The 27,971-nt window shown below is 43.5% G+C and overlaps 1 protein-coding gene and 1 non-coding gene across 3 annotated transcripts; one reads left to right on the top strand and one right to left on the bottom strand.

Moving 5' to 3' along the window:
* Window positions 1-10: 10 nt before the first annotated feature.
* Window positions 11-27,906, top strand: Mapre1 (microtubule associated protein RP/EB family member 1). Of its 2 annotated transcripts, none has more exons than XM_057781957.1 (7): window positions 11-139; window positions 4,811-4,934; window positions 12,067-12,212; window positions 17,090-17,297; window positions 21,216-21,337; window positions 24,379-24,531; window positions 26,230-27,906. In XM_057781957.1, exons 2-7 carry the CDS (start codon window positions 4,814-4,816, stop codon window positions 26,284-26,286), a joined length of 807 nt encoding a protein of 268 aa, XP_057637940.1. In that variant the 5' UTR covers window positions 11-139; window positions 4,811-4,813; the 3' UTR covers window positions 26,287-27,906. The 2 variants fall into 2 exon arrangements, with proteins under 2 accessions (XP_057637940.1, XP_057637939.1); XM_057781956.1 differs by having other exon boundaries at window positions 21-151.
* LOC130882138 (U6 spliceosomal RNA) lies at window positions 14,150-14,255 on the bottom strand. Its single transcript, XR_009057776.1, has one exon. It is a non-coding gene; the product is annotated as a U6 spliceosomal RNA (small nuclear RNA).
* Window positions 27,907-27,971: the final 65 nt, after the last annotated feature.

The raw sequence follows: 27,971 nt of genomic DNA, 5'->3' as shown, positions 1-27,971 counted from the left end.
AGCCCGTGCGTCGGCGCGTCACGGCGGGGTGCGTGTGAGCTCATTGCGCGCGGGCGGGCGGGGTCCGACGGTTTGAACGAGACGAAGACGGAACCGGAGCCGGGCGCGCGGTCAGAGGACGTGGGTTCCCCGAGAGCCGGTGAGGCGGCTGGTGGGCCCGGGCGGCGGCAGCGGTCGAGAACTCACGGGGGGCGGCCCTCGTGAGCGGCGCGGCGCGGGCGGTGGGGGGAAGGGCGGGGCCGTGACCCGGCGCGCGGCCTGGGCCGGGGGCGCGCGCTCCGTTGTCCCGGGGGCGGGGCGTGGGCCGGAAGTGGGGGCTGCTTAGTGGTGACCGGCGAGGTCCTGGCTGTACGGCTGAGTCCGGAGGGTGTGCTCGAGGGGTGAGGTGGGAACCCTCGGTGTAGGAGGCGTCGTTGCATAATGGGTGGGAGTTGGTCTACGGAGTTGGACCCCAGAATGCGACCTTAGGCTGACGCTTCAGCCGCCCTATGTCACAGTTTCCTCATCTGTAAAATGGGGACAGTAGGATTAGGCATAGAAAGGTCTCAGCACGGTGCTTGGCCAAAAGTAAGGCGGTCAGCCGGGGTTTGTTGAGTGCCTGTAAATGCCAGGTCCGTTTCCATTAGCAAGTAGACAGGCAAAGACATGCTTTCTAGGAGTCTGCTTTGTGGGCAAAGAGCTGGGAAGCAAGAAAATGAATACATGGCTAAGATAATTTATGTAATTACTATAAAAGGGTGATACTAGTACTGCAGGGTGCAGCCTGACCTCTGCCCCTTGGAGATGAGGATCCGGAGGCATGGCCCATTGAGCGAAGTTAAGCTAGGCCTGATGTCTGCCCATGATAGGATGGATGTCTTGGAGAACATTAATCAAGATAGTTCCTTAATGGGCACTTGCTGTGTGTAGTGCCCATTAAAGCTTGATTTAGCCTTGTGTCATTTAATAGGCATATCGTCTTGGAGGTATGTTATCTTCATTTTCTTTCTTTCCCCTCTGTTGTATTTTGTTCATTTCATTTTCTTTGTGGTGCTGGGAGTTGACTCCAGTTCCCCCACCCTCTACATTGGGCAAGCGCTGTGTTGCTGAGCTACTCTCTCCCTCACTGACATTTTGCAGAAGCAAGTCTGAGATTTTAGGTGGTAAATGACTTACCTTATGTTGCCTAACAAGTAACTTAATTCCAGGTTCATATAACCTCTGTGTTAACCCTTCTCCCCCATCTAGAAAGGGTATTTTGTACAGACATGCCTCTTGTGTCAAAGGGCCAGCACATGGATGCTTGGGAGGAGGTGTTCTTTTCAATTAGGGTGTTAGTCAATCGGATTCTACTTAATCCTTACCACAATGGTAGAAAATTTAGGGTCTTAGCCATTTTGTAGGTGATCCATTTCTGAGGAAAGGAGAAGTGTTTCATTCGGGGTCACAGAGTTATTTATTTATTATTTATAGTGCCATCCTCCTATCTTTCCATGGGACTTGGGATGGTACTTGGAGAGGAAGGTCATGTACTTTAGCCTATGCTGAATTGAAGTGAGTCAGGGAGCCAGGTATGGTGGCACATGCCCGTAGTCCTTACACTTGGGTGGTAGAGGCCGGAGAATGAGGAATTCAAGGTCATCTAGCTTCAGAGCTACTTCAGGAGCTACTGTGTGGAAGAGCAGAGTAGAATGAGTTAGGGAGGTTCCCAAGAGAGTTGCTGAAGGGAGGGAGACACTTGAGTAGGTGGGAAGGGGGTTTTTCATTGTGGTTCTGCGCAGCTCAGAGAGCCCTGAAACCGTGGGGTGGGTGTGTTGTACTCAGTGGACTTGCACTAAGGCTGAGCAGTGGACATTTTCCTTACTTTTTGGAGACAGGATCTTAACTCTTAGCCCAGGCTAGCCTAGAATGCACAGTGAGGCCTGCTGGTCCTGAAGTGGAGTGATCGCTCTGCTTCAGCTTTTTGAGTGCTTATAGGCATGGGCCCTCACTTCTGGCTCATACATTCTTACCAGAAGGAGGGAGGGAGGGAGAGAGAGAGCTAGAGAGAGAGCGAGCGAGCGAGCGCTAGTCTCTGTTTTGACTGCCCGGAAGAGCCAATTAATTGGTCGAATGAGTGGATGTTTATTGCACATCCACAGGGTGCCTAATCCCATGTATTTAGTGACCACAGAGTTTGTGGAGCACATGGGACTTGGTATTAATGTACTGCTAATGAAAGAGTTTGAAATTACATGACATGATTGTCAAGGGCCATTAACCTTTTCTGAGCTGGGGTGTGGTCAGGAGACACATGTGGCTTTACCAGCTGCTTTCATTTTATGGTAGCATGAGACACACAATACCCAATGTATACATGTATACCCAAGATAGATTGTAAGGCTCAGCCTGGGATAGTGCCATCTTGTTTGAATGGCTCTCCTTGGGACACGATGATAGCCTTCTGCACACAGTGTGCATTTTTCTTGTTGAGGGATTTTTAAGCAGGAGAAAAATACCTCATGCAATTTGTGATTCAGAAAATTCTTTCTGGCTGCCGTGTAGGAACAGATTGAGACAGACTGATTTGAGGACTTGCAGGGGATCTTGAGAGGTGTTGGCAGCAGATACCAGGCACAGTTCTCAGCACCAAGATAGCATAAAAGAGAGGCGGTCCCTACCCTGGATCCCATTTGTTCCTATGACTTGTGTTTGATATAATGCCAGCTATGTTATGTTCCCTATTTCATATAGCTCTCTGAGCTCTTTCTCAGATGGTTGTATTAACTTAGAGTTGAGATACCTTGACTTTAGTACCTTGCCCCAAGTCACATGGCTAATGGGATAGACTCAGGTTCAAGCCCAGCTCCACCAGTTACCTCCTGGCCTAAATCTGGTCTGGGAAGCTGAAAAATGGAGGAATAGTGACAATTTAGTGTGATAATTAAAGTCCCAGAGGTTTGAATGAAGTGCTCTGGGAGCGTGAGGAAGGATTTACCTGTGGAATGAGGACTGAATTGTGCTGGTTCTGTCAGCTGTCTTTAGGGAGTGTAGAGAGTGTTGGTAGTTAGCTTTCTGAAAAGAGTTTATGTAGACACCCTTTCTTCCTCCACAGCCTGAAACAAGTAACATTTACCTAATACTCACTCTGTGTGTGTGAAATGTGGGATGTGGGGTGGGGGCGAGGACAGGGATATCAGGCAGAGACTGCCAAGTCATCTGTGTCTGTACACCTCATCACCACTGCTCGTAAGTTAGTGCACTGGGAGAGGGAACCCCGTCTTTGGTTCTCAGGCTAGAGCGTGTGACTCAGGGCTTGCAGCAGCTCCATGCAGGAGATGAATGTGGGCAGAGCCCAGATTACTAGGTGGAGGGAGTGAAGCATGTCAGGAGAGCCAAGGGCTGGGGACTGTAAATCGCTGTGAGTTCCATTCCTTATTCCATTGACAAAATGGTGTAGGGAATTAGGACAATTCTAGTGTCAAGAGTCACTGTAAAGCCTACTGTTTGCTCAGTGAGACGGCTCAGCAGGTAAAGGTGCTTCCCACCAAGCCTAACCAGCTTCGGAACCACATGATGGAGAGAACCAACTCCTGGAAGTTTTCCTTAGACCTCCACACACATGCATATACGTACGCACAAGAACATAGTAAATAAAAATTACCAAGAATGAAGGATGATTGAACAGATATTCTCAGAGTATGGCACCCACATTTACCAGTACTTTAAATGAGATTTATAGTTGACTATAATGATTGGTGCATGTAGTCCCAACTGCTCCCAAGCTTGAGGCAAGAGGATAACATAAGCCTAGAAGTTTGAAGTTTGCCTGTATAACATGGCATATCTGCATCCCAAAATAGAAAGGCTATTTCAGAAATCTGCCTGAAAGGTGAGGGGCAGCATTTTCTGAGAAATGGGAAAATGAGGCCGGGTAAACTTGTCTGTAATATTCAGGACCTCCTTTTCTTCACCCCTGAAATGAAGGGAGTGAAGAGGGCCTTGAAGAGGATTGCCAGTTCAGTAACAAGTGTCTTTGAGAGACCTCATACTTCATTAGAGTTCAGGTACCCCCAAGTTCCCAGGTAGTGTGCATCAGAGAAGAGTAGGTGCCAAGGACTTCGAGAGGTTACCACTTGACCTCACCTATGTACAGTACCTAAGTTATTGGAAATTGTGAAAGTAGATAGGTATTGCTAGGGATTGGCCCAGGGCTTGGCGCAAAACAGTCTACTGATGAACAGTGCCCTTAGACCTTGGTGTGTGTGTTGTTGTTGACGATGTCTCGAGATAAGGTCTTACTTTGTAGCCTGCGCTGGCCTGCAACTTGAGATTGTCCTGCCTTGGCCTCCTGAGCACAGGTATGCTAACATCACACCCACCTGTTTCTTTTCTTTTTTGGTGCTAACGATTGAATGCAGGTATCATGTATGCAGAATGCATGTTCTATTACTCTGAACGCAGGCATCACGGATGCAGGACACATGTTCTATTACTCTGAATTACCCCACAGCTCTTGGACTAGTATTTTTGAACAGAACGTTCTTGATTGTGCAGCAGCCTCCCTTCATAAAGTCTGTGTTGCCTTTTGTGACTTGTAATCGTGTATCAATCTTATTAACATGGGGCCTGAGTTTTAGACTGACCAGTTTGGGACATTTATTTCAGGTCATTTTATGCATGGAACTCTGGCTTATGACTGGAATCTTAGTGTCTGGTTTCACCTTTCAGGGAAGAAGGCTGAGGTTAAAATTATTTGTTCAGATTTGCTCTGGGTGACCTTGGGAACTGCGTGCCTTCACTTTCATGCTCATCCTAACAGGAGCCTTCTCTCTTTGATTTCATGTTGTAGAAGATGGCAGTGAATGTGTACTCGACGTCAGTCACCAGTGATAACCTAAGTCGACATGACATGCTGGCTTGGATCAATGAATCTCTGCAGTTGAATCTGACAAAGATAGAACAGTTGTGCTCAGGTAAGATGAATCCACTAGACATGCCCCCCCCCTTTTATTTTATTTTTTTGGCTTTTTAAGACAATGTTTCCCTGTGTAGCCTTGGCTCGCCTGGAACTTTAGACCAGGCTGTCCTTGAATTCAAAGATCCACCTGCTTCTGCCTCCTGAGTGCTGAGATTAAAGATTGCACCGCCATACTTGACTCACTAGACCACCCTTTAAAAGCACATGTGGCCTTAGGGTTTGTACTGGCCTCCATATAGAGCCACAAAGAGATTATAGTTTCTTTCTTTCAGCTTTATCCATGCTGAGTACTGGGAGGGGTTGCTCAGTCAATAGAATACTTGCCTGGCATTCACAGAGCACTGAGTTTGATTGCCAAGGAGTGTGTATAAATGTCTGTGGAGACCAAGACATCAGTGTCTTGTCTGTTGCTCTCTACCTTAATTGCCTAGAGACAGCTCTGTCACTGGACTGGAGGACTGGAAGCAGAAGCTTGCTATTTTGGCTAGGCTTTCAGTCCAGAGTAGGCTGACTAGTGAGGTCTTGAGATCTACCTGTCTATCCTCCAGTGCTGGGATTGTAGGTATACACACCATGCCTGGCTCTTTGCATGGGTGTTGGGATTCAAACCTAGATATTCTCCATTGTGCTTGTAGAGCAAGTGCTCTCACCCACTGAGCCGTCTCCTCAGCCTTGCATGTCAGGGCTGTACCACTGGATCTTCCTAGTTAGTGGATGATTTCAGGAATATATATACCGGAGCTGGGCATGATGGTGCATGTTTTTAATCCCAGCATTTGGGAGGCAGAGGCCTCTGAGTTTGAGGCCAGTCTAGTCTACATAGTCTACATAGCAAGTACCAGACCCACTAAAGCAACAGCCCCCACACAGATACGGGTGGGGTGGGGATATTTTCCTCTAACTACTGGAATTCTGTCTTAATGGGCATGGATGTAAAGCAGTAGAAAAGGACTTGGGCAACATGCCCAAGTCTGGGTTCAGTTCCCAGAACTTCTGGGGGGGGTCTTATTAGTGACATAGAATCAGAATCCTGCTTCTTCCAATAAATAACTTCTCTTTGGTACTAGTGGTTAAAAACAGGACTTACACGTGCTATGCAAGTGCACTACCCCTGAGCCCCAGCCTCTTACTAGCTTTGAGGCAGTGTCTTCCTAAATGTCTCAGTCTGGCTTTCATTTACCCTGGAGGCTAGAATTTATGATCCTTCTTTCTCAGCCTCCTAAGAAACTGGATTACAGACAGCCTGGACAACCAGGCTCAGCTATGTAAACGCTTCTCAAACATCCCCATTTAGCTCAGTATATCTCCAAGAGCAAGGTACAGGTACTTCCAGTTTCACATGGGAAAGATGGCTTAGAGAATTTGAGTAATGAATCTAGGCATAGAGAACTAAGAGCACAAGGGGGATTTGAACCTTTTTCAAATCAAGAGCCTATATTCTTCAGTCGTCCCTACACGCTATTTGCATTGGATTTTTTCTTAACTGACGGATACCATTTGGGTTGATTTAAAGAGACTGCCATTCCTTAGCTGCTTCCTGTGGTGCTCAGCTTTTGTACTTCCTTTTTTTTGTTTTGAGGGGGGGTGGCTCCGACTCTTGGTCTTGGTTTCATTTGTTTGCTTCATTTGCTGCGAGGGCCAGTCTGTTTTTCAGTTGTCCAGAGGGAGGTAGTGCATGAAGAATTCTAGTGGTTCCCAGCAATGAGTGGCCTTTATTAACCTTATTTTGTTGTAAAGACGGTTGCTTCAGATCTGTGCTGCTGTCCTCTATCTCCTAGTCATTTTCTCAGCTTTTTCTTGCTGTGCCACAGTTTGTTGAAGGCTTTTTAAAGCACTTGTTTGCCCTGTGCTATGAGTAATGTGGGGTGAGGTCATCTTCGTTTTCATTGGAGACTGCTTGCTCACCAGCAGGTTTTCCCTAAAATTTCCTTCTGTCTATAAATACACCCCACAATATTTCTCACTTAATTAGAAGATGCATCTCTTCCTGTATAGATAAGTTATGCATGTCCCAATCTAGCCTCAGGCTTTTCTGATTTAGGCAGGGAGCTATCTTAGACATGTCATGTCATGAAGAAGTCTCTAGTCTGCTCTGAACCTCGTGACCTTGGATGAATTCTTTGTGGTCTTCTAGTGCTGCTTCCTCATCTGTGAACTGGGGCAGTAGTCCTGGCTCACCAGCTTGGTTTTTGCCAGGGTCTCCTGGCTGCTGATTGTCTGTCAGACCCTGGTGGACCAGGTACAGATGCTCATGAGCTGCCTGGTGTGTGTGCTGGGAAATGAATCGTCTGAAAGAGCAGCCAGTGCTTTAATTGCCTTGTCCTCCACCCCACCATTTTTTTTTTTTTTTTTTTTTGAGACAAAGTTTTATTCTGTAGCCAAGGGTAGTTGGTCTCTAACTTGTGGCCATTCTTTCCTCTGCTTCTCACATGTTAGGATTACCTGTATGGTAGTACACATATGAGATTGATTACATATGGCATGTGTTGGATATTTATTTTATTATTACTTTTCAAGACAGGGTTTTCCTGTGTAACAGCCCTAACTCTCCAACTAGCTCCATAGACCAGGCTGGCACGAACTCAGAGATCTGCCTGCCTCTGCCTCCCAGTGTGTTGCATTTTTAAAGAGGCATGTAGAAGAGAATTGAGCAAATACAACTGTATATAGCTAGTTATAATGACACTTTATCATAAACTCTGTGAAGTATTTCAGCTTTTCTGGCTTCTGCCACTTATCCTAGATAAGGTGTTTTCCTTAGGAGAAAGTGTTGAGTGTAAGACATTTAACTGATATGTGAGTAGCTTCTACTCATTGATAGTTGTCCTCTTGAAAGCTGCTTCAGGTGACTCTTGGAATATGTAGGTGGTTGCATTGTGTTTTTCATTTTGCCTTTCTCACTTGTAGTCTGAGACCACACAGGATAAGCTGCAGACTGTTCTTGAGAGTTGGGGCCGGGGTCCTTCTCAACTCCTTGCTGGGAGTCAGAGGAGGGGAAACTTCTCAGCTCCTTGTGTGTCTGAGGCCTTCAGCAGCAGTTCTGGTTCTTTCTTATCAAACTTCTAATAAGCAGTGAATCAAAAGACCAGAAATTTCCACCATGCACAGTCTTTAGGAGGTAATATCCGTTTTTTCTCTAGAAGTACAAAGTGGGGATCCTTCCCTGGTCATGTGCTGATGGCTGTGACGTGACTGAGTGTTTTTAGTATCAGCTCCCCACCCACCCACAGAGTCAGGAGCCCTTGCTTGGCTCTGGAAGTGAGAAAGGGTGAGAAGACCTTGGTGATACTGGCAGGCTGATCAAGAGGCTTCCTGTGTTCTGTCAGGGATCATCTTTGGCGTGCTAACCAGTCAAGTCTGTTGTAGATACCATCAGAGAAGAAACTCTGGTCACACAGAATGATTATGACATCACACAGTGATTTTTGACAGCAAGCTTGCTTTTGTCCAGGAGGAGCCAAGAGTTGCTTTTGCCACCCTGTATCTGGTGGACAGTGCTAGTAATTTCTTTGTATGACTCTTCTGTTAGTGGATTGGCTCTGTATTTGTTTCCAGTTTCTTGCCCCTCAGACTGTTAACAGTGAGTAACATACAAGACAAAGCAAATGCTGGTTATACAGTTCTGTTTACGTCAAAATAGTATTCCCCTTGTTAAAATATTTTGAGCTTGAATTTTAGGGTCTGTATTAATGACCCTTCAGCCCTCTGCAGATTTTTTTTTATTCGTCATTTAAGATAATCAAGTTGCATGTGCTCTTTGAAGCCTAAACACTCACTCTTCGTAGTCATGTGTGTTTTGTGTATGTTAATGTTAAAGCACTGGCGTTATTTATTTTGTGTGATATATGGGTGTGAGGGATCTAGTGTGCTGTGGAGTACATGCGGAGGTCAGAGGCCAGGTCTTGAGTTGATTCTGTTCTATCTTGTTGAGGCAGGGATTTCTCTCTTTTTCTGCCAACCTATGCACTCTAGGTTTTCTGGGCCCACAACCTCCAGGCAGTTCCCCGTGACCCCTTCCTGTCTGCTGTAGGAATGCTGGGATTACAGATTATATTGTATCTGTCCTTTTCTGGGTTTGTGCTGGTCTTGAATTCCTGATCCACCTTTTTTAGCTTTCTGAGTTTTGGGATTACAGATGTGTACCATCATGCCTAGTGTTAGTAAGGGAATATTGGCTAGGGTTTTCATTAACCTTTCTAAGAGTACCCCGAACTGAACCAGGTTGAGCATCAATGTACTTGAGATCAGAAATTGTCTGGTATTGGACTGTGTCCTGGCCTTGTATTTTATGGTCTTTGTTCCCAAGCAGAGCCTTAGAGTGGAGTTTGTGACAGCCAGTGGACACCCTGACACTGCCTTATTCTCCTCCCGTTACTTCACACTCTCAAGCTAGAGACTGATGGGTTCTTCTTGTTGAAGATTGTTGGCCTGCTTGAGTTGTCAACCTTTGCCCTAGTCTGACTCAGGCAGAGTGGAAAGGATCCCCCCCAACCTGATTTTTTTTTTTCCTAGCTGAGACATATATGAAAAGGGTATGGAGGATTGGCTATGGTAGTACATCTTTGTAATCCCAGCATTTGAGAGTTGCAGGAAGGAGGATTTATGGAGAGTTTCAGACTAGTCTGGACTACATTGCAAGATCCTGTCTCTATAACCAGCCAACCAGTCAACCAACCAAAATCCTCTGGCTCCTTGTACACAGCTGGGGAACTCTACTGTTGGGCTCTATCCCCAGCTCTTTTAGTGGGCTTTACTTTTTTTTTCCTTTTCTTTCTTTTTTTTATTTTATATATATATTAACACATTTTTGGTCAATGAGAGTGTAGTCACACGGTACATTCCGCTTCTAGAAAATGCTTCTTTCCCCAACTGTGACAACTATGTCCATCCTATGGGCTTCTAATGTGATAACAGCCATTCATGGGAATCAGGAGCTCAGTGTAATGCTAGGGTTGGACTCTGGCCTCTGTGGTATTTATTGAGCAACATATTTTGGTCCTTGTTTTTAAATTTTTTTATGCGTGTACGTGCGTATTGGGACTTGAACTCAGAATCCTTATACTTGGCAAGTACTCTATCACTGTACTGCATCCCCAACTCTTCTATTTAGTTTTTAAAAGTTATAATGTCTCTAGGGACTCTCTGAGTTCTAAACTAAAAACTAATGATTCTTTGAGCAGATAACTAAGAAGCAGACGGTTTTTGCTGCTGAGTTGTTGGTTGGTTAGTCTGTTTGGTTGCTCCTTAGTTCTAAGAAAAATATGTGCTGGGTATAGTGGTGTATGGCTTTAATCTCAGCACTTAAGAGGCAGAAGCAGGCATATCTCTAGGTTCAAGGTCAGCCTGGTCTGTGTTGTAAGCTCTGTCTCAAAACAAAACAAAATATGTGTATGGTATGTGTGTGGGCATGCATGGGCCAGAGAACACCTTTGTGGAATTTGTTCTCTCTTTCTAAGTGCACCTGGGTTCCAGGTATTGAACTCAGATCTCCAGGCTTGCATAGCCAGCACCTTTAGGAACTGAGCCATTTCATTGAACCAAGCTGTTTTCCTCAGCTTCCCTGAGTGCTGGGGTTACAGGTATGTACCACTACACCCAGCTCCTCCAGTTTTCTTCTAACCTAATTCAGAAGAGAGATCTTTGAAATCCTCTATGCTCCTGTGGAGAGAAGTAAGTCTATTATCTTTGTGAAGATTTAGCACTTGGGAGGCAGAGGCAGGTGGATCTCTGTGAGTTCGAGACCAGCCTGGTCTACAAGAGCTAGTTCCAGGACAGGCTCCAAAACCACAGAGAAACCCTGTCTCGAAAAACCAAAAAAAAAAGAAAAAAAAGAAAATGTTTTGCCCCTTTTTTCCTTTTTACTGTTCTGGGCATTCATTTTTCTTTCTAGTGGCTATTTATGGCAATTTCTAACAAGAGTTAGATTTTTGTAGCAACCTTTATTTTCTGCCTGTTTTCCAAATTGAAAGTATGCTAAAGAATTTGTCAGATAAAACCAGCTTTGAGTTAGCACTCCAGAGGTTGAGGCAGTGGGATTGCTATGAGTTCATAGCTAGCCTGGGCTCTACAGTAAGTTCCAGGTCTGACAGAGATACATATTTCTAAAAGTAAACTTTAAGACCCCTTGTCATTTTGTTAAGAGATTAAAAAAAATGTTATGTGTATGAGTGTTTAACCTGCATGTATGTCTGTACACCACATGTGCGTCAGATACCCTAGGCACCAGAAGAGGGCATTGGATCCCCTGGAAAATAGCATTACAGACAATTCTGAGTTGTTGTATGGGTGCAGGGAATCAAACTCAGGCCCTCTGCAGGAATGCTCTTAACTGCTGAGCCATCTCTAGCCCTTTGTTAATAGATTTTTAAAAATTGATTTTGCTTTTATCTTCCCCTCCAAGATACTTGTTTCTATTACTTTAAATTATGTGTGTGTGTGCGCGCACGCGTGTGTGAGTGTTTGTGCATATGTATGCTGTTGCCCACAGAGGTGTGAGATTTCCCTAGAGCTGAAGTTACAGGTGATTAAGAACCACCTGATATGGCTGTTGGGAACTAAACGGGTCCTTTGCAAGGGCTGTATATGTTCTTAACCATTGAACTGTCTTTGTAGCCCCATCTTTTTAGTTGTCTGTGGGCCACTGTACAAATTTTAAAATTGTATTTGGGGCCTGGAAATGTAGAATACTCGGCTACTATACATAAGTCCTGATTTTCACCCTGAGCGCCACACATGTAATAGCATGTTGTTTTGTGCTTAAAAATTTCAGCACTAAGGAAGTGGAGGCAGGAGGATCAGAAATTCCAGGTTATCTTCGCTTCTTTGAGTTTGAACCTGGTCTAAGCACATGAGACGTATCTTTTAACAAATTTATTTGGGTTAAGTGATGTGAATGACCATGGTTTTTTACTAGTAGCATTTAGAGTGGGCCATAGTGTTAAACATCTTTAATCCCAGCACTCAGGATGCAGAGGCAGGCAGATCTCTTTGAGTGCAATGTCAGCCTGATTGATGTTGGGAGTTTCAGGCCAGCCAAGGCTACATAGTGAGTGACATTCTGTCTGGGAAGAAAGTGTGACATTCAGTGACCTAGTTAATTGACTTTTTCTTTTATGTTATTTATTCAGGGGCTGCATACTGTCAGTTTATGGACATGCTCTTCCCTGGCTCCATTGCTTTGAAGAAAGTGAAATTCCAAGCTAAGCTAGAACATGAATATATCCAGAACTTCAAAATACTACAAGCAGGTTTCAAGAGGATGGGCGTTGACAAAGTAAGCTTTACTCCTTTGTTTAGGTTTCTTTCTTTTTTTTTTTTTTTTTTTACCTTTTTTTTTTTATTCTTTTTTAATTAAAATTTCCAACTGCTCCCCGTTTCCCATTTCCCTCCCCCTCCTCCCACATATTACCCCCTCCCCCCGCTCCCCTCCCCCTATCCCCACTCCACTTCTCCTCCCCCCAGTCCACTCCCCCTCCCTCTCGATACTGAAGAGCAGTCCAAATTCCCTGCTCTACAGGAAGACCAAGGTCCTCCCACTTCTATCTAGGTCCAGGAAGGTGAGCATCCAAACAGGCTACGCTCCCACAAAGCCAGTTCATGTATTAGGATCGAAACCTAGTGCCATTGTCCTTGGCTTCTCATCAGCCTTCATTGTCCGCCTTGTTCAGAGAGTCCAGTTTCAACCCATGCTTATTCAGTCCCAGTCCAGCTGGCCTTGGAGAGCTCCCAATAGATCAGTTCCACTGTCACAGTGGGTGGGTGCACGCCTCGTGGTCCTGATTTCCTTGCTCATGTTCTCCCTCCTTCTGCTCCTCATTTGGACCTTAAGAGCTCAGACGGTTGCTCCAAATTGGGTCTCTGTCTCTCTCTCGATCCATCTCCAGATGAAAGTTCCTGTGCCATTCTCCTTGGCACATTGTCCGCCACATTCAGAGAGTCCGGTTTTATCCCATGTTTTTTTCAGTAGCAGTCCAGCTGGCCTTGGTGAGCTCCCAATAGATCGGCCCCCCTGTCTCAGTGGTTGGGTGCACCCCTCATGGTCCTGACTTTCTTGTTCATGTTCTCTCTCCTTCTGCTCCTCATTATAACCTTGGGAGCTCAGTCCGGTGCTCCAGTGTGGGTCTCTGTCTCTATCTCCATCCATCGCTAGATGAAGGTTCTATGGCGATATGCAAGATATTCATCAGTATGATTATAGGATAGGTTCGTTTCAGGTTCCCTATCCTCAGGTGCCCCAATGAACTAACTGGGGACATTGCCCTGGGCATCTGGTAGCCATTCCAGGTTCAAGTCTCTTGCCAACCCTTAGGTGGCTCCCTTAACTAAGGTATGAGTTTCCCTGCTCCCCAATCCAACCTTCCTTTAACCCCAATCACCCCGATTCCCCCAGTTCCCCTCATCCTCTCCTTCACACTTTTCTCTCCCCATCACCCCTCATCTCCATCCCACCCCACCCCCCAAGATTCCAATTTTTTGCCCATCAATCTTGTCTATTTCCCATAGCTGGGAGGATATCTATATGTTTTTCCTTGGGTTTACCCTCTTGTTTAGCTTCTTTAGGATCACAAATTATAGACTCAGTGGCCCCTATCCATGGCTAGAAACCAATTATGAGTGAGTACATCCCATGATCTTCTTTTTGGGTCTGGGTTACCTCACTCAGGATCGTATTTTCTATTTCCATCCATTTGCATGCAAAATTCGAGAAGTCATTGTTTTTTACCGCAGAGTAGTACTCTAATGTATATATATTCCACACTTTCTTCATCCATTCTTCTATTGAAGGGCATCTAGGTTGCTTCCAGGTTCTGGCTATTACAAATAATGCTGCTATGAACATAGTTGGACAAATGCTTTTGTCATATGATAGGGCATCTCTTGGGTATATTCCCAAGAGTGGTATTGCTGGGTCCAGGGGTAGGTTGATCCCAATTTTTCTGAGAAACCGCCACACTGATTTCCAAAGTGGTTGCACAAGTTTGCAGTCCCACCAGCAATGGATGAGGGTACCCCTTTCTCCACAACCTCTCCAGCAAAGGCTATCCTTGGTGTTTTTGATTTTAGCCATTCTGACAGGTGTAAGATGATATCTCAAAGTTGTTTTGATTTGCATTTCTCTGATCGCTAAGGAGGTTGAGCATGACCTTAAGTATCTTTTGGCCATTTTAACTTCTTCTGATGAGAATTCTCTGTTCAGTTCAGTGCCCCATTAAAAATATGGAACGCTTCACGAATTTGCGTGTCATCCTTGCGCGGGGCCATGCTGATCTTCTCTGTATCGTTCCAGTCTTAGTATATGTGCTGCCGAAGCGAGCACTAGGTTTCTTGTGTTTAAATTTTTTATTTAAATTTTAGATATCTTTAACAAAAAGATTGTGTATTTGTGTTTGTGTGTGTATATATACATGCCTATGCAAGAGGACAACTTGGGGGAAATGAGGTCATCAGGCTTGACAGCAGGTGTCTTTACCAATTGAGGCATCTCTCTGCTCCCCACCCTATTTGTTGTTGTGTTTTTGTTTTTTGAGACAAGGTCTTTCTCTGTAGTCCTGACTGTACTGGAATTCACTATGTAGACCAGGCTGCTCTCAGATTCACAGAAATCTGTCTGCTTCTTTCTCTCAAGTACTGGGATTAAAGGCATGTGCCACCAACACACCCAGCCTTGCTGGCTCTTTGAAAATTTATTTTTTTTAAAGTTTGTTTACGACAGACTGGCCTTGAACTCACTGTGTAGCCCAGGCTGGCTTTGAACTCATGGTGGTCTTCCTGCTTCAGCCCCCTGAATGATAGGATTACAGGTGTGAGGCACTCTGTGGGCTGGACATTTTCTCTTTCTAGTTTATGTTACCTTTGTTTCTATTTAACAGGATTTATAGGGAACCAGGTTTTCCTCTACCCTCCTGCCCTTGCTTCCTTCACTGTCTGTTTTATTGTCTGAGTTTAATAACGATTTGGAGTAGTCAACCTGTAACATGAGGGCCTGCTTTTCGCTCCAGCTGCCCAGCTAGCTTAACCCCGAAATAATCACACAGAGACTGTATTCATTAAAACACTGCTTGGCCCATTAGCTCAGGCTTCTTATTAACTCTTATATTAACCCATTATTCCTGCCTATGTTAGCCACGTGGCTCAGTACCTTTTTCAGCAGGGCAGGTCACATCCTGCTTCTTCGGTGTCTGGATAGGACCGTGTCTGTACAGGACTGTGGAAAGAACTTCCTTCTCAGAATTCTCCTGTTCTCATTGACCTTCCTCTAATTCCTGTCTGGTTGTCCCGCCTATACTTCCTACCTAGCTACTGACCAATCACCGTTTATTTAAAATATAATTGACAGAATACAATTGTCCTGCACCATCAACCTGTAAACCTGAACTACTGTGGGACAATGATCTTGTACCCTATAAAGATTTGTCACTTGTATTGGTTTAATAAAACACTGATTGGCCAGTAGCCAAGCAGGAAGTATAGGCTGGATGGCCAGAATAGGACAATTCTGGGAAGAGGAAAGGCTCAGTCTGCAGTTGTCACCCAGATGCAGAGGAAGCAAGATGAGAATGCCTCACTGATAAAAGGTTCCAAGCCACATGGCTAACACAGACAAGAATTATGGGTTAAGATGTAAGAGTTAGTTAATAAGAATCCTGAGCTACTAGGCCAACCAGAGTATAATTAAGGTAGGCCTCTGTGTATTTCTTTTGGATAGTTAATGTAGGCATCTGTGTGTTACTTTGGGATTGAACGGCTTTGGGACTGGGCAGGACAGAAACTTCTGTCAACACTAAATCACACTAAACCAGTTATTTTTTTTTAATAAAATTTAAAAGATTTATTCTATGTATATGAGTGTTTTGATTGCTTGTATGTATTGTATTGTGTGTGCCTAATGTCTGTGGAGGTCAGAAGAGGGGGTTGCATCCCTTGGAGTTGTAAGTGGCTGTGTGCCACCATTTAGGTAAGGAACCAAACCCGGGTCTTCTACAAGAGCAGCAAGTGCTGTCACTCATTCAGTGTCCCTCTACCCCCTAAAACTTTCTTTCATTCCACTTTATTGAGAGAAGGAAAGAGAGGAGAGAGTGTATGAGTGCATGTGTATATGTGATTCGTGGCTGCAGCTGTACCCACCGAACCATCTCACTGGTCCCGTTTTCATACTTGAGAATCTTTCTCTGGCCCACTAACCAGCTCCAAATAAATGACACAGAGACTTATTAATTACAATAGCTTAGACTTGCTCTTAACTAGCTCTTATAACTAAAATTAACCCATTTCTGTTCATCTGTGTATTGCCACATGACTCATGGCTTTTACCTCTTTTCCTGCATGTCTGTTTCCTCTGTGTCCACTGGCGACTCTGCCTTCTTCCCAGCATTCTCTCTGCCCTGAAAAATCCTGCCTAGCTATGGGTCATTCAGCTTTTTTTGTTTATTTTTTGGTTTTTAAGACAGGATTTCTCTGTGTAATAACCCTAGCTGTCCTGGAACTCTCAAAGATCCACCTGCCTCTGCCTCCCGAGTGCTGGGAATAAAGGTAAGCTCCACCATTGCCTGGATTTTTATTTTATTATTATTATTTTTTTAGATTTACTTCTATAAAATATACTGTACTTGATTCTGCATTTTGACTTTTCATCCACCCATCCTTCCTTCTTTCCTTCCTTCCTCCCTCCCTGTCTCCCTCTCCTCCCTTTCTAGAGTCTTACTGTGTAGCCTAGGCTGACCTCAAATTGGACATGCTCCTGTCTCAGCTCCCAGAGTGTTCGCAGATGTGTGCCATTGCACTTAACCAGGGTATTTCTCTTTATGGTACAGTGAAACTTCTGCTGCCTTTTAGGTGTCTTAATGTGTGGTTATGACTTTGGTGATGCTAGTTCCCCTGTGGTGCGTAGGATGCATCACAAGGCCTTGTGCAGCCAGGCAGGCACTTAACCATATCCAGGTCTCTGGTTTTTTTGATGTTTCTTCTCAGGAGTTTGGAAGACTGACTAGGGATTGGTACTGTATTGAAGGCAAACTGAACTTAGCAGTAAGATCTCTAAAACATTTTCTTAATTTGGCAGAACTTGGGTTGTTCTGATTTATGGGCAGGTTTGATGCTTGCCAAACAAAGCCTCTGGTTTGGTCTAAATGGTCTTGATTTTTTTTTCTGCAGATAATTCCTGTGGATAAATTAGTAAAAGGAAAATTTCAGGACAATTTTGAATTCGTTCAGTGGTTCAAGAAGTTTTTTGATGCAAATTATGATGGAAAAGAGTATGACCCTGTAGCTGCCAGACAAGGTCAAGAAACGGCAGTGGCTCCTTCTCTTGTCGCCCCAGCTCTGAGTAAACCGAAGAAACCTCTCAGCTCCGGTAACGCAGGTAAAGAGAACCGTTAGCCCGGTTCCAGTAATTCCACTCATTCAACGTTGGGTATAGGGACTCTGCATAGAACTGTGTTGCAGCCCTGGATCAGGAGAGTTGAGTAGCCAAGGCGTGCCCTGTGCCTTTTGCAGGGACATGATTCTGCACGTGGCAGATATGTGCCTGTGCCATGCAGCTCCGTGGAAACCTCTTCACTCTTGCCCCTGGTCTTCCTTCTCTGTAAAGTGGAGAGTTAACACTTGCTCTGACCTGTATGCTGTGTTACCTAAGGACTTTTTTGTTAGATGTCATAGAATTTACTTCTGCTAGTTCACATAACAGAGCTCTATTTCCATGGGAAATTAGGGCATTTTGTAAATACCCGAGAGTAAGTTTCAGTTGTCTGAGGTTTAGGACTTCAAGAGTTTTCTAGGTCTCAGGGATTCTTCTAGCCATCAGTCTGTAGGCCAGCCTTTTGTGCCTGCTTGTGGCTTTTTCCATGGAGATTAAATGGGAGAACTGCTGTGGCTTTGCTGCTAGCAGGACTTAGGTGGGAGGGGCAAGTGGATGGTAAAGAGTGTCTTGAGAATGTTTGGGCTTGGTTTCCCAAGATGTCTTTTTAGTAGTATATTCATAGAACATATGTTCTGGGCCACCACTCCCTGATGGAGTGTTGCTTTGTTGTTGTTGCTGTTGTTGGTCTCTGGCCAAGGCTGGCTTTGTGTTTTTTTTTTGAGACTTGAGACAGGGTTTCTCTGTAGCTTTGGATCCTGTCCTGGAGCTAGCTCTTGTAGACCAGGCTGGCCTCAAACTCACAAAGATCCATCTGCCTCTGCCTCCCGAGTGCTGGGATTAAAGGCGTGCGCCACCACCGCCTGGCCTCCAAGGCTGACTTTGAACTCACTGTGTAGCCAAGAATGACTTTGAACTTTGTTCTTCCTGCTTCACCTATTGAAGTTTTGTTTTAATAACTTTATTGAGAAAGAATATACGCACCATACTTTTTTACCTTCTTAAAATGTTTAAACCTAAAAAAAAATTGCAATTTATTTTTATGTTTATGGGTGCTTTGTTTGCATGTATGTCTGTATTACATGTGTGCCTGGTGCCTTCAGAGGTCAGAAGAGGGTATTGAATTCCCTGGAACTGTAATTATAGATGGTTGTGAACTACTATGTGGGTGTTGGAAATTGAACCAGGTCCTCTGGAAGATAAGCAAGTGCTCTTCTGAACCATCTCTCCAACTTCTTAGTGTGTGTGTGTATGTATATGTATGCACACACACGTGCATATATTCATGTATGTGTATGTGAAGGTGCATCTGGAGATCAAGGACAACCTTAGATATTTCTCAGGTACCATTCACCTGTTTCTTTGAGATATTTCATTGACTTGGAACTTGTTTAATAGGCTAAGCTAACTTGCCAGGGAGCCTCTCTATCACTGGGATTATAAGCACGCACTGTTACATGGGTTCTGGGAATACAGCTCAGGACTTGAGGTTTTTAAGGCAAGCATTTCTAATGACTGAAAGCCAGTAAAGCTTAGGAAAGCTCTCACCTTTTTTGTTTGTTAGTTTATGTTTTGCTATTTATTTATTTAGGCAGGTCTCACTATGTAGCTCTGGCTCTTCTGCTACATAGTGACCAGGCTGGCCTTGAATTCACAGAGATCTGCCTGCTTCTGCTTTCTAAGTGCTGGGATTAAAGGTGTGCACCACCACCACCTGGCTTTACCGCAAACAATTTAAGGATATTTTGATCACTCAAAAAGAAACCTGCTTGTGCTCAATTGTTTGTGTTCATTTCCTTCAACTTTTCTCTCTTTCCTGGCTCTAGGTCTTTACTTACCTGGTTTCTATGACTTCACTTATTTTGGACATTTTTCTATAAATGAAACCATAGAATAGTGTCATCTTGTGTCTGACTTCCTTTACTTAGCACAATAATTTCAATGTTTTATAGTATTTATCAGTTTTTATTTATTTATTTTTTTGAGACTCTCACTATGTTGCTCTGATTTGTCTGGAACTCACTATGTAGACCAGGCTGACCTCAAACTCACAGAGACCTGTCTGTCTCTGCCTCCCAAATGTTTGGTTTAAAGGTGTGTGTCCGTACCCCCAGCTGGTTTTTTTTTTTCTGTCTCCCCCTCTTCCCAGTCCCATCTCACACATGCTAGGGAAGCTGTGTACTTCTGAACCATATCAGTGTACCCCACATCCATACCTTCTTTTCAAAATTTTGAGACAGGCTCTTGCAAGGTTTCCCATTCGTTCCTTGAACTTGTGATACTCTTGCCTTATCCTCCCAACAGCCTGGCTTAGTACTTGATTGTTTTTACTGCAACATAATCCTCCATTGTGTGGAGCACCTCATTTGTCTGTTGGTTGTGGAGTTGTTGCTGGTGTTGGGTGTCTTGAGTGTACTGCTGTGAGGTTCATGTAGTTTCTATGTAGAACACATTTTTATTTCTCTTGGGTGTGTACCCAAGAGTGTATTTTTGAAGCTGAATTCCCAGGCTACATTAAAGTGTTTGTAGAGCTGCCTGTTTGCACTGCCGCTGCCCACTGCCCACTGCCCACTGCCCACTGCCGTACCATCAGCAGTGTCTTACCATTTGTTGATGGAAGGCCTCTTGATGGTTCCCAGGTGCCCAGACATCTGAAATAACCACACAGAAACTGTATTAATTGAATCACTGCTTGACCCATTAGCTCTAGCTTCTTATTGGCTAACTCTTACATATTAATTTAACACATCTCCATTAATCTGTGTATTGCCACGTGGCTGTGACTTACCAGCGGCATCTGTCTCTGGCGGGGCTACATGGCTTCTCCCTCTGACTCTGCCTCCTTTCTCCCAGCATTCAACTTAGTTTTCCCTGCCTAGATCTGTTCCCTTACAGCTCTGCTATAGGCCCAGAGCAGTTCCTTTATTAACCAGTGGTATTCACAGCATACAGAGGGGAAACCCACATCAACCATTAGTGGTATAGGAGGGTTCTGATTACCCTCAGAACTGTGTCCTTTTTATTCCTTAGCTGTTGAGAATGGCAACTACATATGTAATATTAGATGTAGCATATTTCAGATGACTTGTAGTAAACATTTAGTGTTCAGGATAAGCAAGTACCAAAGAGTGCCGTCCAGACAAAATGCCTATGATTGGACAAAAGGCCTGTGATTATACATTTTTGGGGTACTGGGAAGATAGGATATTTCTAAGCCTGGCTTAATATCTGTGTTTACAGAATATTTGCTAGATGAATAACTAAAGTGAGGAGTGTTGCATTTATCATGAAGTAGCCCATTCTTAGTTATGTAAACTTGCAGATCATTTTCTGTCACTGCATCGTCTGCCTTTTGGTTATAACCACTAAGAGATCTGTAAATCTTGGTTACGGTTTCTCTCCTGACCCCATAGACATCTAAAAGGTGAGCTCTGAAGCTACAGTGGTAAAGGCGGGCTCTACTCCTAACCTTTGTGAGCCTCTTCCCTTATTTAACTTAGGGAGTCTGAGGCAGTAAGTTAGAGAGTGCTAGTTTTCCAGGTGGACCACAGAGTATTGCAGTACCAGCTGAGATTGTGATCTGTTCTTTATACAAGGTTTGCCTTTGATCCATGAAACTGCCTTGCTTTTGGGTTAAGGTCCATCATTGTATGTACCAGTGTGATTACACCTTTCAACTGACAGTTGGCTGTAGCAGAGTGAAGATCTTGTTAGAGGCTCTCCCCAGCATGAAGGAGCTTGCTAAGATTGTTATTAAGTCTACTGCCAGGATAAGAACCACTTGGCGTTGTGTGTGCTCTTGTATTTGGGCTCTGTAGTAGCATCAGTTCCTTCACTGACTGTGGAAAGCAGTTATACAGACTTCTTGCTTTTTGTGTGTTTCTGTTTTTGAAATTTCTCCTAACATGGTTAGTCTTTTCTCAGCTCCGCAGAGACCCATTGCAACACAGAGAACTACTGCAGCTCCTAAGGCTGGTCCAGGGATGGTGCGAAAGAATCCTGGTGTGGGTAATGGGGATGACGAAGCAGCTGAATTGGTGCAGCAGGTATGCCCCTTTTGTGTTGTTGACATTGTTATTGTGGGTTCCTTGCTTCACTCATGAGGGCAGGGGCTTCTCTGCTTGCCTGCAGTTGTCTTGATATATGTGAGGCTTTGGCTGCAGAATTGGCCATGAGCCGTGGAGTAGAACAGGGTTCAGGCTTTCCTAGTACCACAGAAACCTATGTCTGTCTGGAAATCAACTTAAAAAGAAAAGATTTATTCTTATTCATGTGTGTTTGTCTATGTGTCTGATATATGTGTAAAGACCAGAAGAAGTCAGTGGATCCCTGGTACTGGAGTTATAGGCAGTTATGATCCACACTGTGGATCATAGTCTTGAACCTCATTGGAATGCCCTCGGATTCTCTGGATTAAGAGAGAAAAGATAATGAAGAGTTGTCTTCTGGAGATTGAGAGTGGAAGTGCTAGGAAAGGCCTGTTGCTCTTCTGGTTCTCTTCTGTACGGTTCAGTGACTGGAGGTAGATCAGAAAAACAGAATGGGGACTCTTGATCCTCTTTGTATTTTTCCTACCTTGTTTAATGCTTTTGAGTGATTATTTTGATTCAGTCATCTACTAGTCACTGTTGCTGTAAAATACAGAATTGTGGAGAAAAAGGAGACCTCCCTAAAACGTCAGAGGAAGCAGTTACAGAAAAAAAGATACAAGAGCATAAAGAGTGGTCAGCTGAGGCTACCTGACCAGCAAGTTGATCCTTCATTCTGTAGGAATAGACAGTTTTTTCATGATAAGCCCAAGGAGGAAATGAGAACCACTTTGCCATTATTTCACTTACGCTTTTCAACTAGCCTCTCTGGACTAAATACTTAATGTGTGAGGTGGGGGCTTGGGTAGGTTTTTTTGTTGTTCACTTTTTTCTTTTGAGACAGGGTCTTACTATGCAGACTAGACTGGCTTTGAATTTGTGGCCATGCTGTAACCTCTGCTTCTATGCCTGGAGGGAGCTAACACTTGATCGCAGTAATTCAGATATCTGGAATGGTGTTTGGTACAAACTCCATTGGATTAAATGATGATTGTTTTTATAGTCTGGATGGAATGGAGTAGATGCTGCAGTGTTCTTTAAAAGTTCACATGGGTTATATCTTCTTGGCTTGTGCGAGAAATAAGAAATGGATCAGAAAAGGGAGACTTCCCTGCTTTGGAGATTGGTATTTATCATCATTGCTCTGGGAAAATTGATGGTAAACATTGGAGAGAATTTCGGAATAGGTTTCAATAGTTGAGATTGGGTAGGCTGTGGTTTTGAAGACTTGGAGCTCTGGGTAGTTGTGGGCCTCTGATGATGATGTGGGAGGTCAGGAAACTGACTTTGTACTAACCAGTTTCTTCTTTTACCCTGGAAAGTTAGGGTCAGATTTTCACACCCAGCTGGTCTGTACCACAGAAACACATTGGCCTGCTATCTCTCTCTCTCTCTCTCTTTTTAAAAATCCCTTTTGTTTTTGCTAGTTTCTGGCTTGTCCAGACCTCACCTTCTAAATGCTGGATTTATAGGTGTGAACCAATATACCTGGCTCTTGACCTGAATAAGTTTTTTTTTTAAAAAAAAGTTAATAATGAAGGACTGTATGCTTTTCTCAGGTTGCCAAAGTCCAAACCCCATTCAGTTACATGTTCTGTCTGGTGGCCTCCCTGAAAGCATTTGAATTTGTAGCCCTAGATAAATGGGAGACATGAAGCAGATAGATTGGTTAGGCAGAGAGCAGCACTGTATTCTGTGTCGATTACTTTGTAGTACTCATCCTTGGTTGGTTTGCAGGGATCCCACCTTAATTCGTCATGGAGATAGTTACTTAAAGTCTTTTGAGTGTCTTAATGTGTGGCCTAAATTGTCTTAGAACTAGCCATCCTCTTTCCTGACTCCTAAATTCTGGGATTACAGCTGTGTGTCAAACTTTGCCAGGATTTGTACTTAAAAAAAAAAAAATCACGTGGATATGTGTTGTCAAATCCGCTGTAGTCTCACACCAGATTTGTGTGTGCCTGTGTGAGTTTCTGTTCACCACCTGCATGTAGGAGCTCCTGGAGGCCAGAAGTGCTACATACTGTTCCCTGGAATTGGAGTTACAGGTTGTTGTGAGCTACCACGTTGGTTCTGGGAACTAAGCCTATGTCCTTTGTAAGAGCAGTACTAGCCAGTGACCCATCTCTTGAGCCACGAAATTTGTTATTATTATTATTATTAGAGACAGGCTCTCAGAATATAGTTCTTGTTGGCCTGGAACTAACTCATTATGTGGACCAAACTGGCCTTGAACTCATAGATCCAACTGTCTCTACATCCTGAGTGCTGGGGTTAAAGGTATATGTCACCATGCCTGGCAAGATTTATTTCTTAATTTCTCAGTAGTTTATTTGTGGAAACCAAAGCCCTCTAATGGGATTTACAGGGGCTTAGGGCCACCTAATGTTTTGAATGATATATGCAGCTAGTCTTGGGCTAAATTGACCATTCTCCTGGGAAGGACATAGTGATGATTGTTGGTCATTTTGCTAAGCTGGATTGTGGGTTCTACTCCAATCTCAGCCTTAACTTTTCCATTTTTGATCCCATCTCAATGAAAAGCTTTCTAATAATTTAAGGTATAGTCCTCCCTCCCTCCCTCCCTCCCTCCCTCCCTCCCTCCCTCCCTCCCTCCCTCCCTCCCTCCCTCCCTCCCTTCCTTTCTCTCTTTTTTGAGGCAGGGTTTATCTGTGTAGCCCTGGCTGTTCTAGAACTCACTGTGTGGACCAGGCTGGTCTTATTCACAGAGATCAACCTGCCTCTGCCTCCTGAATGCTGGTATTCAAGGCATATGCCATCATGCCTAGCTTTAAGGTGTAGTCTTATAGTCTTCCCTTTCTTGAGAACTCATAGTCAAGATTACTCTGAACTAGTATACATTATATATCTGAGACTGAAGAAAATTAAGCTGAACTGGATTTTTGCTTATGTTTTATTTTGATCAAAGGACACATCATTTTTTGGGTTTGATATTTTGTTAGTACATCAATGCTTACTGTTTTCAATATCTTTTACAGGTCAAAGTTTTGAAGCTTACTGTTGAAGACTTGGAGAAAGAGAGAGACTTCTACTTTGGAAAACTGAGGAACATTGAATTGATTTGCCAGGAGAATGAGGGGGAAAATGACCCTGTGCTGCAGAGGATTGTAGATATTCTTTATGCCACAGATGTACGTGTTTACCTGGAGATACTTTCTTTCTATTCTGTCAACTAAGAAAAAGTTTAACATTGTTGATTTCAGCTCATTTTGTGCTGGCACCTCTGTTCCAGGGTAGGGTTCACCAGAAAATTTCATCTTTGATTTTCTCCAAGTCCACCAAAGAGCATCTTACCTAGTAGCTAGCTTCTTGACGTCCCTGTGTCTTTGCTTAGGGAAGCAATCAACTACAGAAATGGCTGGCTTGTCCACTTCTGTAGTTTATTGGCCATCCCACCCTTGCAGTTTGACCACTCCAGCTGGATGTGTTGTTGTTGGCCAATATCAGGACCCCAGGCATGTCGTTGGTCCTTGATGTTTGCACTCATAGCTGCCAGGGCATGCCTTTGCTCCTCCCTCCCAGGAGCTTGCCTGACTCCCTGTGTGATTTTCTTTGGATCCATCTTTATTACATAGCCTTTATCATGACATATTCATCAGAGAAGACTGCTTTTCTTCCTCCTGGATTTAGGATATGGTACCTGGCCATGCCTACTGTTTAACAGTATTTGTAATTGCGCATACCTCACAAGGTCTGTGTAATACTATACAAATTAACTAGTAGTTTTCTAAACATACTGTTGGAATTTTGAAGGATTAAGACAGATGACTGAGAAGCTGCTAATTTGTCCAATAAATCGTTAACATTTGCATCATGTTCAGTAGTGAAATATGAAGCTAGATGAATAAATAAGTCTTTGGTTTTTTAGGGAAAGTACATCTTAACTACTTTAAGCTATAGGGATTTAGTTAAAAAGAAAAGTCAAGGTGTGTTTTTACAGTAGAGCAGTGTGGCCATTTTGTACTGTAATTTAGCAGTTCTCCTGCCTCAGCCTCTTGAAGTGCTAGATATACAGGTGTGAGCCACCACACCCAGTTAGGATACTGAACTTGATAGTCATCTTCAGGTTTTTTGTTTTTGATTAAATCAAGGGTTTCATAACCTTGCTTAGACTTGAACTCACTTCATAGCTAAGGATGACCTTGAACTCCTGTTTGTGTGTCCTGAATTTTGGAGTTTTGTGTGCGTGTGCTGTTCTACCTGCTTAAATGCCATTGAATTTGCTTTTGTTTTGTTATGCAACTTGGGATTGAATCCACTTTTGTCTTGTGTAGAGTTAAGTGCTCTGTCACTGGAGCTCTGACAGGAATTTTTTGAGGCAGGGTCTCATTCCCTGTAGTAGTAAACTTGGAGTTAAAGACTTTTGAGGGAATGCACATTTTAAAGGTATATTTAGACACATAAATATTCATTATCCTAATGCTTTGAGGATGAATTTGTGTGTAGTTTTTGGCATTAAGAAATGGTGCTATTGTCGGGTGTGATAGACACTTTTAAATGTGGAACTCGGGAGGGAAAGGTACAACAATTTGATTTTGAAGCCAGCTTGATCTATATTTAAGCAAGCTACAGGCTAGGCAAGGCTACATAGGGAGACCTTATATCAAAAATCAAAACAAAAAAAGAAATGATGCCATTGTCTAAAAAAATATAATAGTTTATATTATAAATTATATATACCTGGTTTATGTGTTGAAGTGCCAGATGTGTGGGAGACAGGAAGAACTACCTACATGGAGAGGCTTAAATTGTGAGGTCAATGAATAGAAGGAGGAACTGGCATTAAGTATTGAGTAACAGCTTTCCCCAACTTTCATTTCCCATTTCAGGAAGGCTTTGTGATACCTGATGAAGGGGGCCCACAGGAGGAACAAGAAGAGTATTAAGCAGCCTGGACCAGCAGAGCAACATCCGAATTCTTCACTCCAAATCATGTGCTTAACTGTTAAATACACCCTTTTGTTATTCTTAGAGAATTCACTGGTTTCTTTTCATAAGCAAAAAGTACCTCTTCTTCAAAGTGCACTTTGCAGAAGTCTCTTTCCGATGAGTTTGAGTTAGGAGCTGTTGCCTTGTAGCAGAGCAGTATTAACATCTAGTTGGTTCACTAGGGGACAGAGAGGCCAACCATGGGGCTCTTCATGTGGATGCTGGTCACACTGACTGATTGAGAAGGGGGTTTTGTAATACATTGAGGTATTACAAATACTCAGAGAAATGTAAAGACTGATAAGAATTTTAAGTGAAATTTTGGCAGAGAACGTTTTAATAAATAATGCCTTAAGAGTATTTAAAATATGCTTCCATATTTCAAAATATAAAATGTAACATGACAGGAGATTTTGTGTGTCCTATGTTGTGTCTGGGAAGGAAGGGCCAGACTTTAGACCCTTTGGAACCTGCTGATACAGGCCTTTTCAGACTACATCTCATAGATGTAGTCTTTGGCCCAGAAGGAAAGTTTGAAAAGTTGTTCTGTAAAGCCATTAGGTGTCATTGACCAGTTGCATCCCTACTATAAAATATATAAGCAACATGTTAGCTTGGGTGAATAGAGGGAGTCTCAGCCCTGCAGTGCCTGAGACAGAGCTCAGCTTTTGCCGAGCTTTCCTCTGAGGATTTTTCAAACAGTCCCCCAAGTTCCTGTGTATTGTGATTCTGGGACTTGCCCATATCTCTGGGATTTGAATGGGTGCTGAGTCCCGTTGTACTGTCTTCTAAGTTTACATTTACCACGTTCTCTTCTCTGCTCCCCTTGACCTCTGGGGACGCCTCTGGCTCCTTAAGTTTGCTGCTGAGCATTGTAAATACAGCAGGCTGGTGATCGCATGCTGCAAGTTCTTTCTGGACCTCTGGCAAAGGAGTGATCAGTGAAGGCCAGTGTCACCTTGGGCTCTGTGAGGCTGGGGTGTTCGGTGTCTGCTGTCCACAGCTCTCCATTGTCACCCAATTACTTTGCCAGTGCACTAATCTCTTTGGAGATAAAATTCTCTAGTGTGTTACTAAATGTTAAAATGTTTTTTTTTTTTAGAATATACAGTACCATGACTGAAATATTAATATTTAAAATACTTTCATTCCTTAATTCTCCCTCATTTGCTTTGCCCATGACCTATTCAGTTCGTTTGGCAGAATTCTGCAAAATGTATGTTACCCACTACTGAGGTTGTTCAGCCCCTGATGTGTTTGTGTTGGTTTGTTTCTGGTGGTAGCTTGTCTTATGCTGTGTGTAGAAAACAGGTATTTTATGACAGATTGTTATGTAGTGCATGCTCTGTGTGGAATTCAGAGGAAAATCCAATTTAGTGATTAACAATGCCAAAAAAAAAAAAATGCAAGTAACTAGCCATTGTTCAGATGACAGTGGTGCTATTTCTCCTTTGTGGCCTTTAGACTTCTGTTGCCCCCAAATTCCATTTTATTGGGAAACCCATTTTTCCACCTGGTCTTTCTTGACAGGGTTTTTTTCTACTTTAAACAGTTTCTAAATAAAATTCTGTATTTCAAGAGTGTCTGGTCTTCTGAAATGTGTTTTGCCTCGGTTGCAAGCTTTTAATTCTAGAGGTCAGGG

The sequence above is a fragment of the Chionomys nivalis genome, chromosome 9, assembly GCF_950005125.1.
Source record: "Chionomys nivalis chromosome 9, mChiNiv1.1, whole genome shotgun sequence".
Lineage (NCBI taxonomy): Eukaryota > Metazoa > Chordata > Mammalia > Rodentia > Cricetidae > Chionomys > Chionomys nivalis.
The sequence above is the reverse complement of the archived record's forward strand: the minus strand, read 5'-3'. Positions and strand labels throughout refer to the sequence as shown.

What these genes read in the sequence shown, in the direction of transcription:
- Mapre1 (XM_057781957.1), top strand. Translation starts at nt 4,814, where the DNA reads ATGGCAGTGAATGTGTACTCGACGTCAGTCACCAGTGATAACCTAAGT. An exon ending in AGAGGATGGGCGTTGACAAA is followed by an intron (nt 12,213 to 17,089) that starts GTAAGCTTTACT and finishes TTTTTTCTGCAG; the next exon opens with ATAATTCCTGTGGATAAATT. An exon ending in CAGCTGAATTGGTGCAGCAG is followed by an intron (nt 21,338 to 24,378) that starts GTATGCCCCTTT and finishes TATCTTTTACAG; the next exon opens with GTCAAAGTTTTGAAGCTTAC.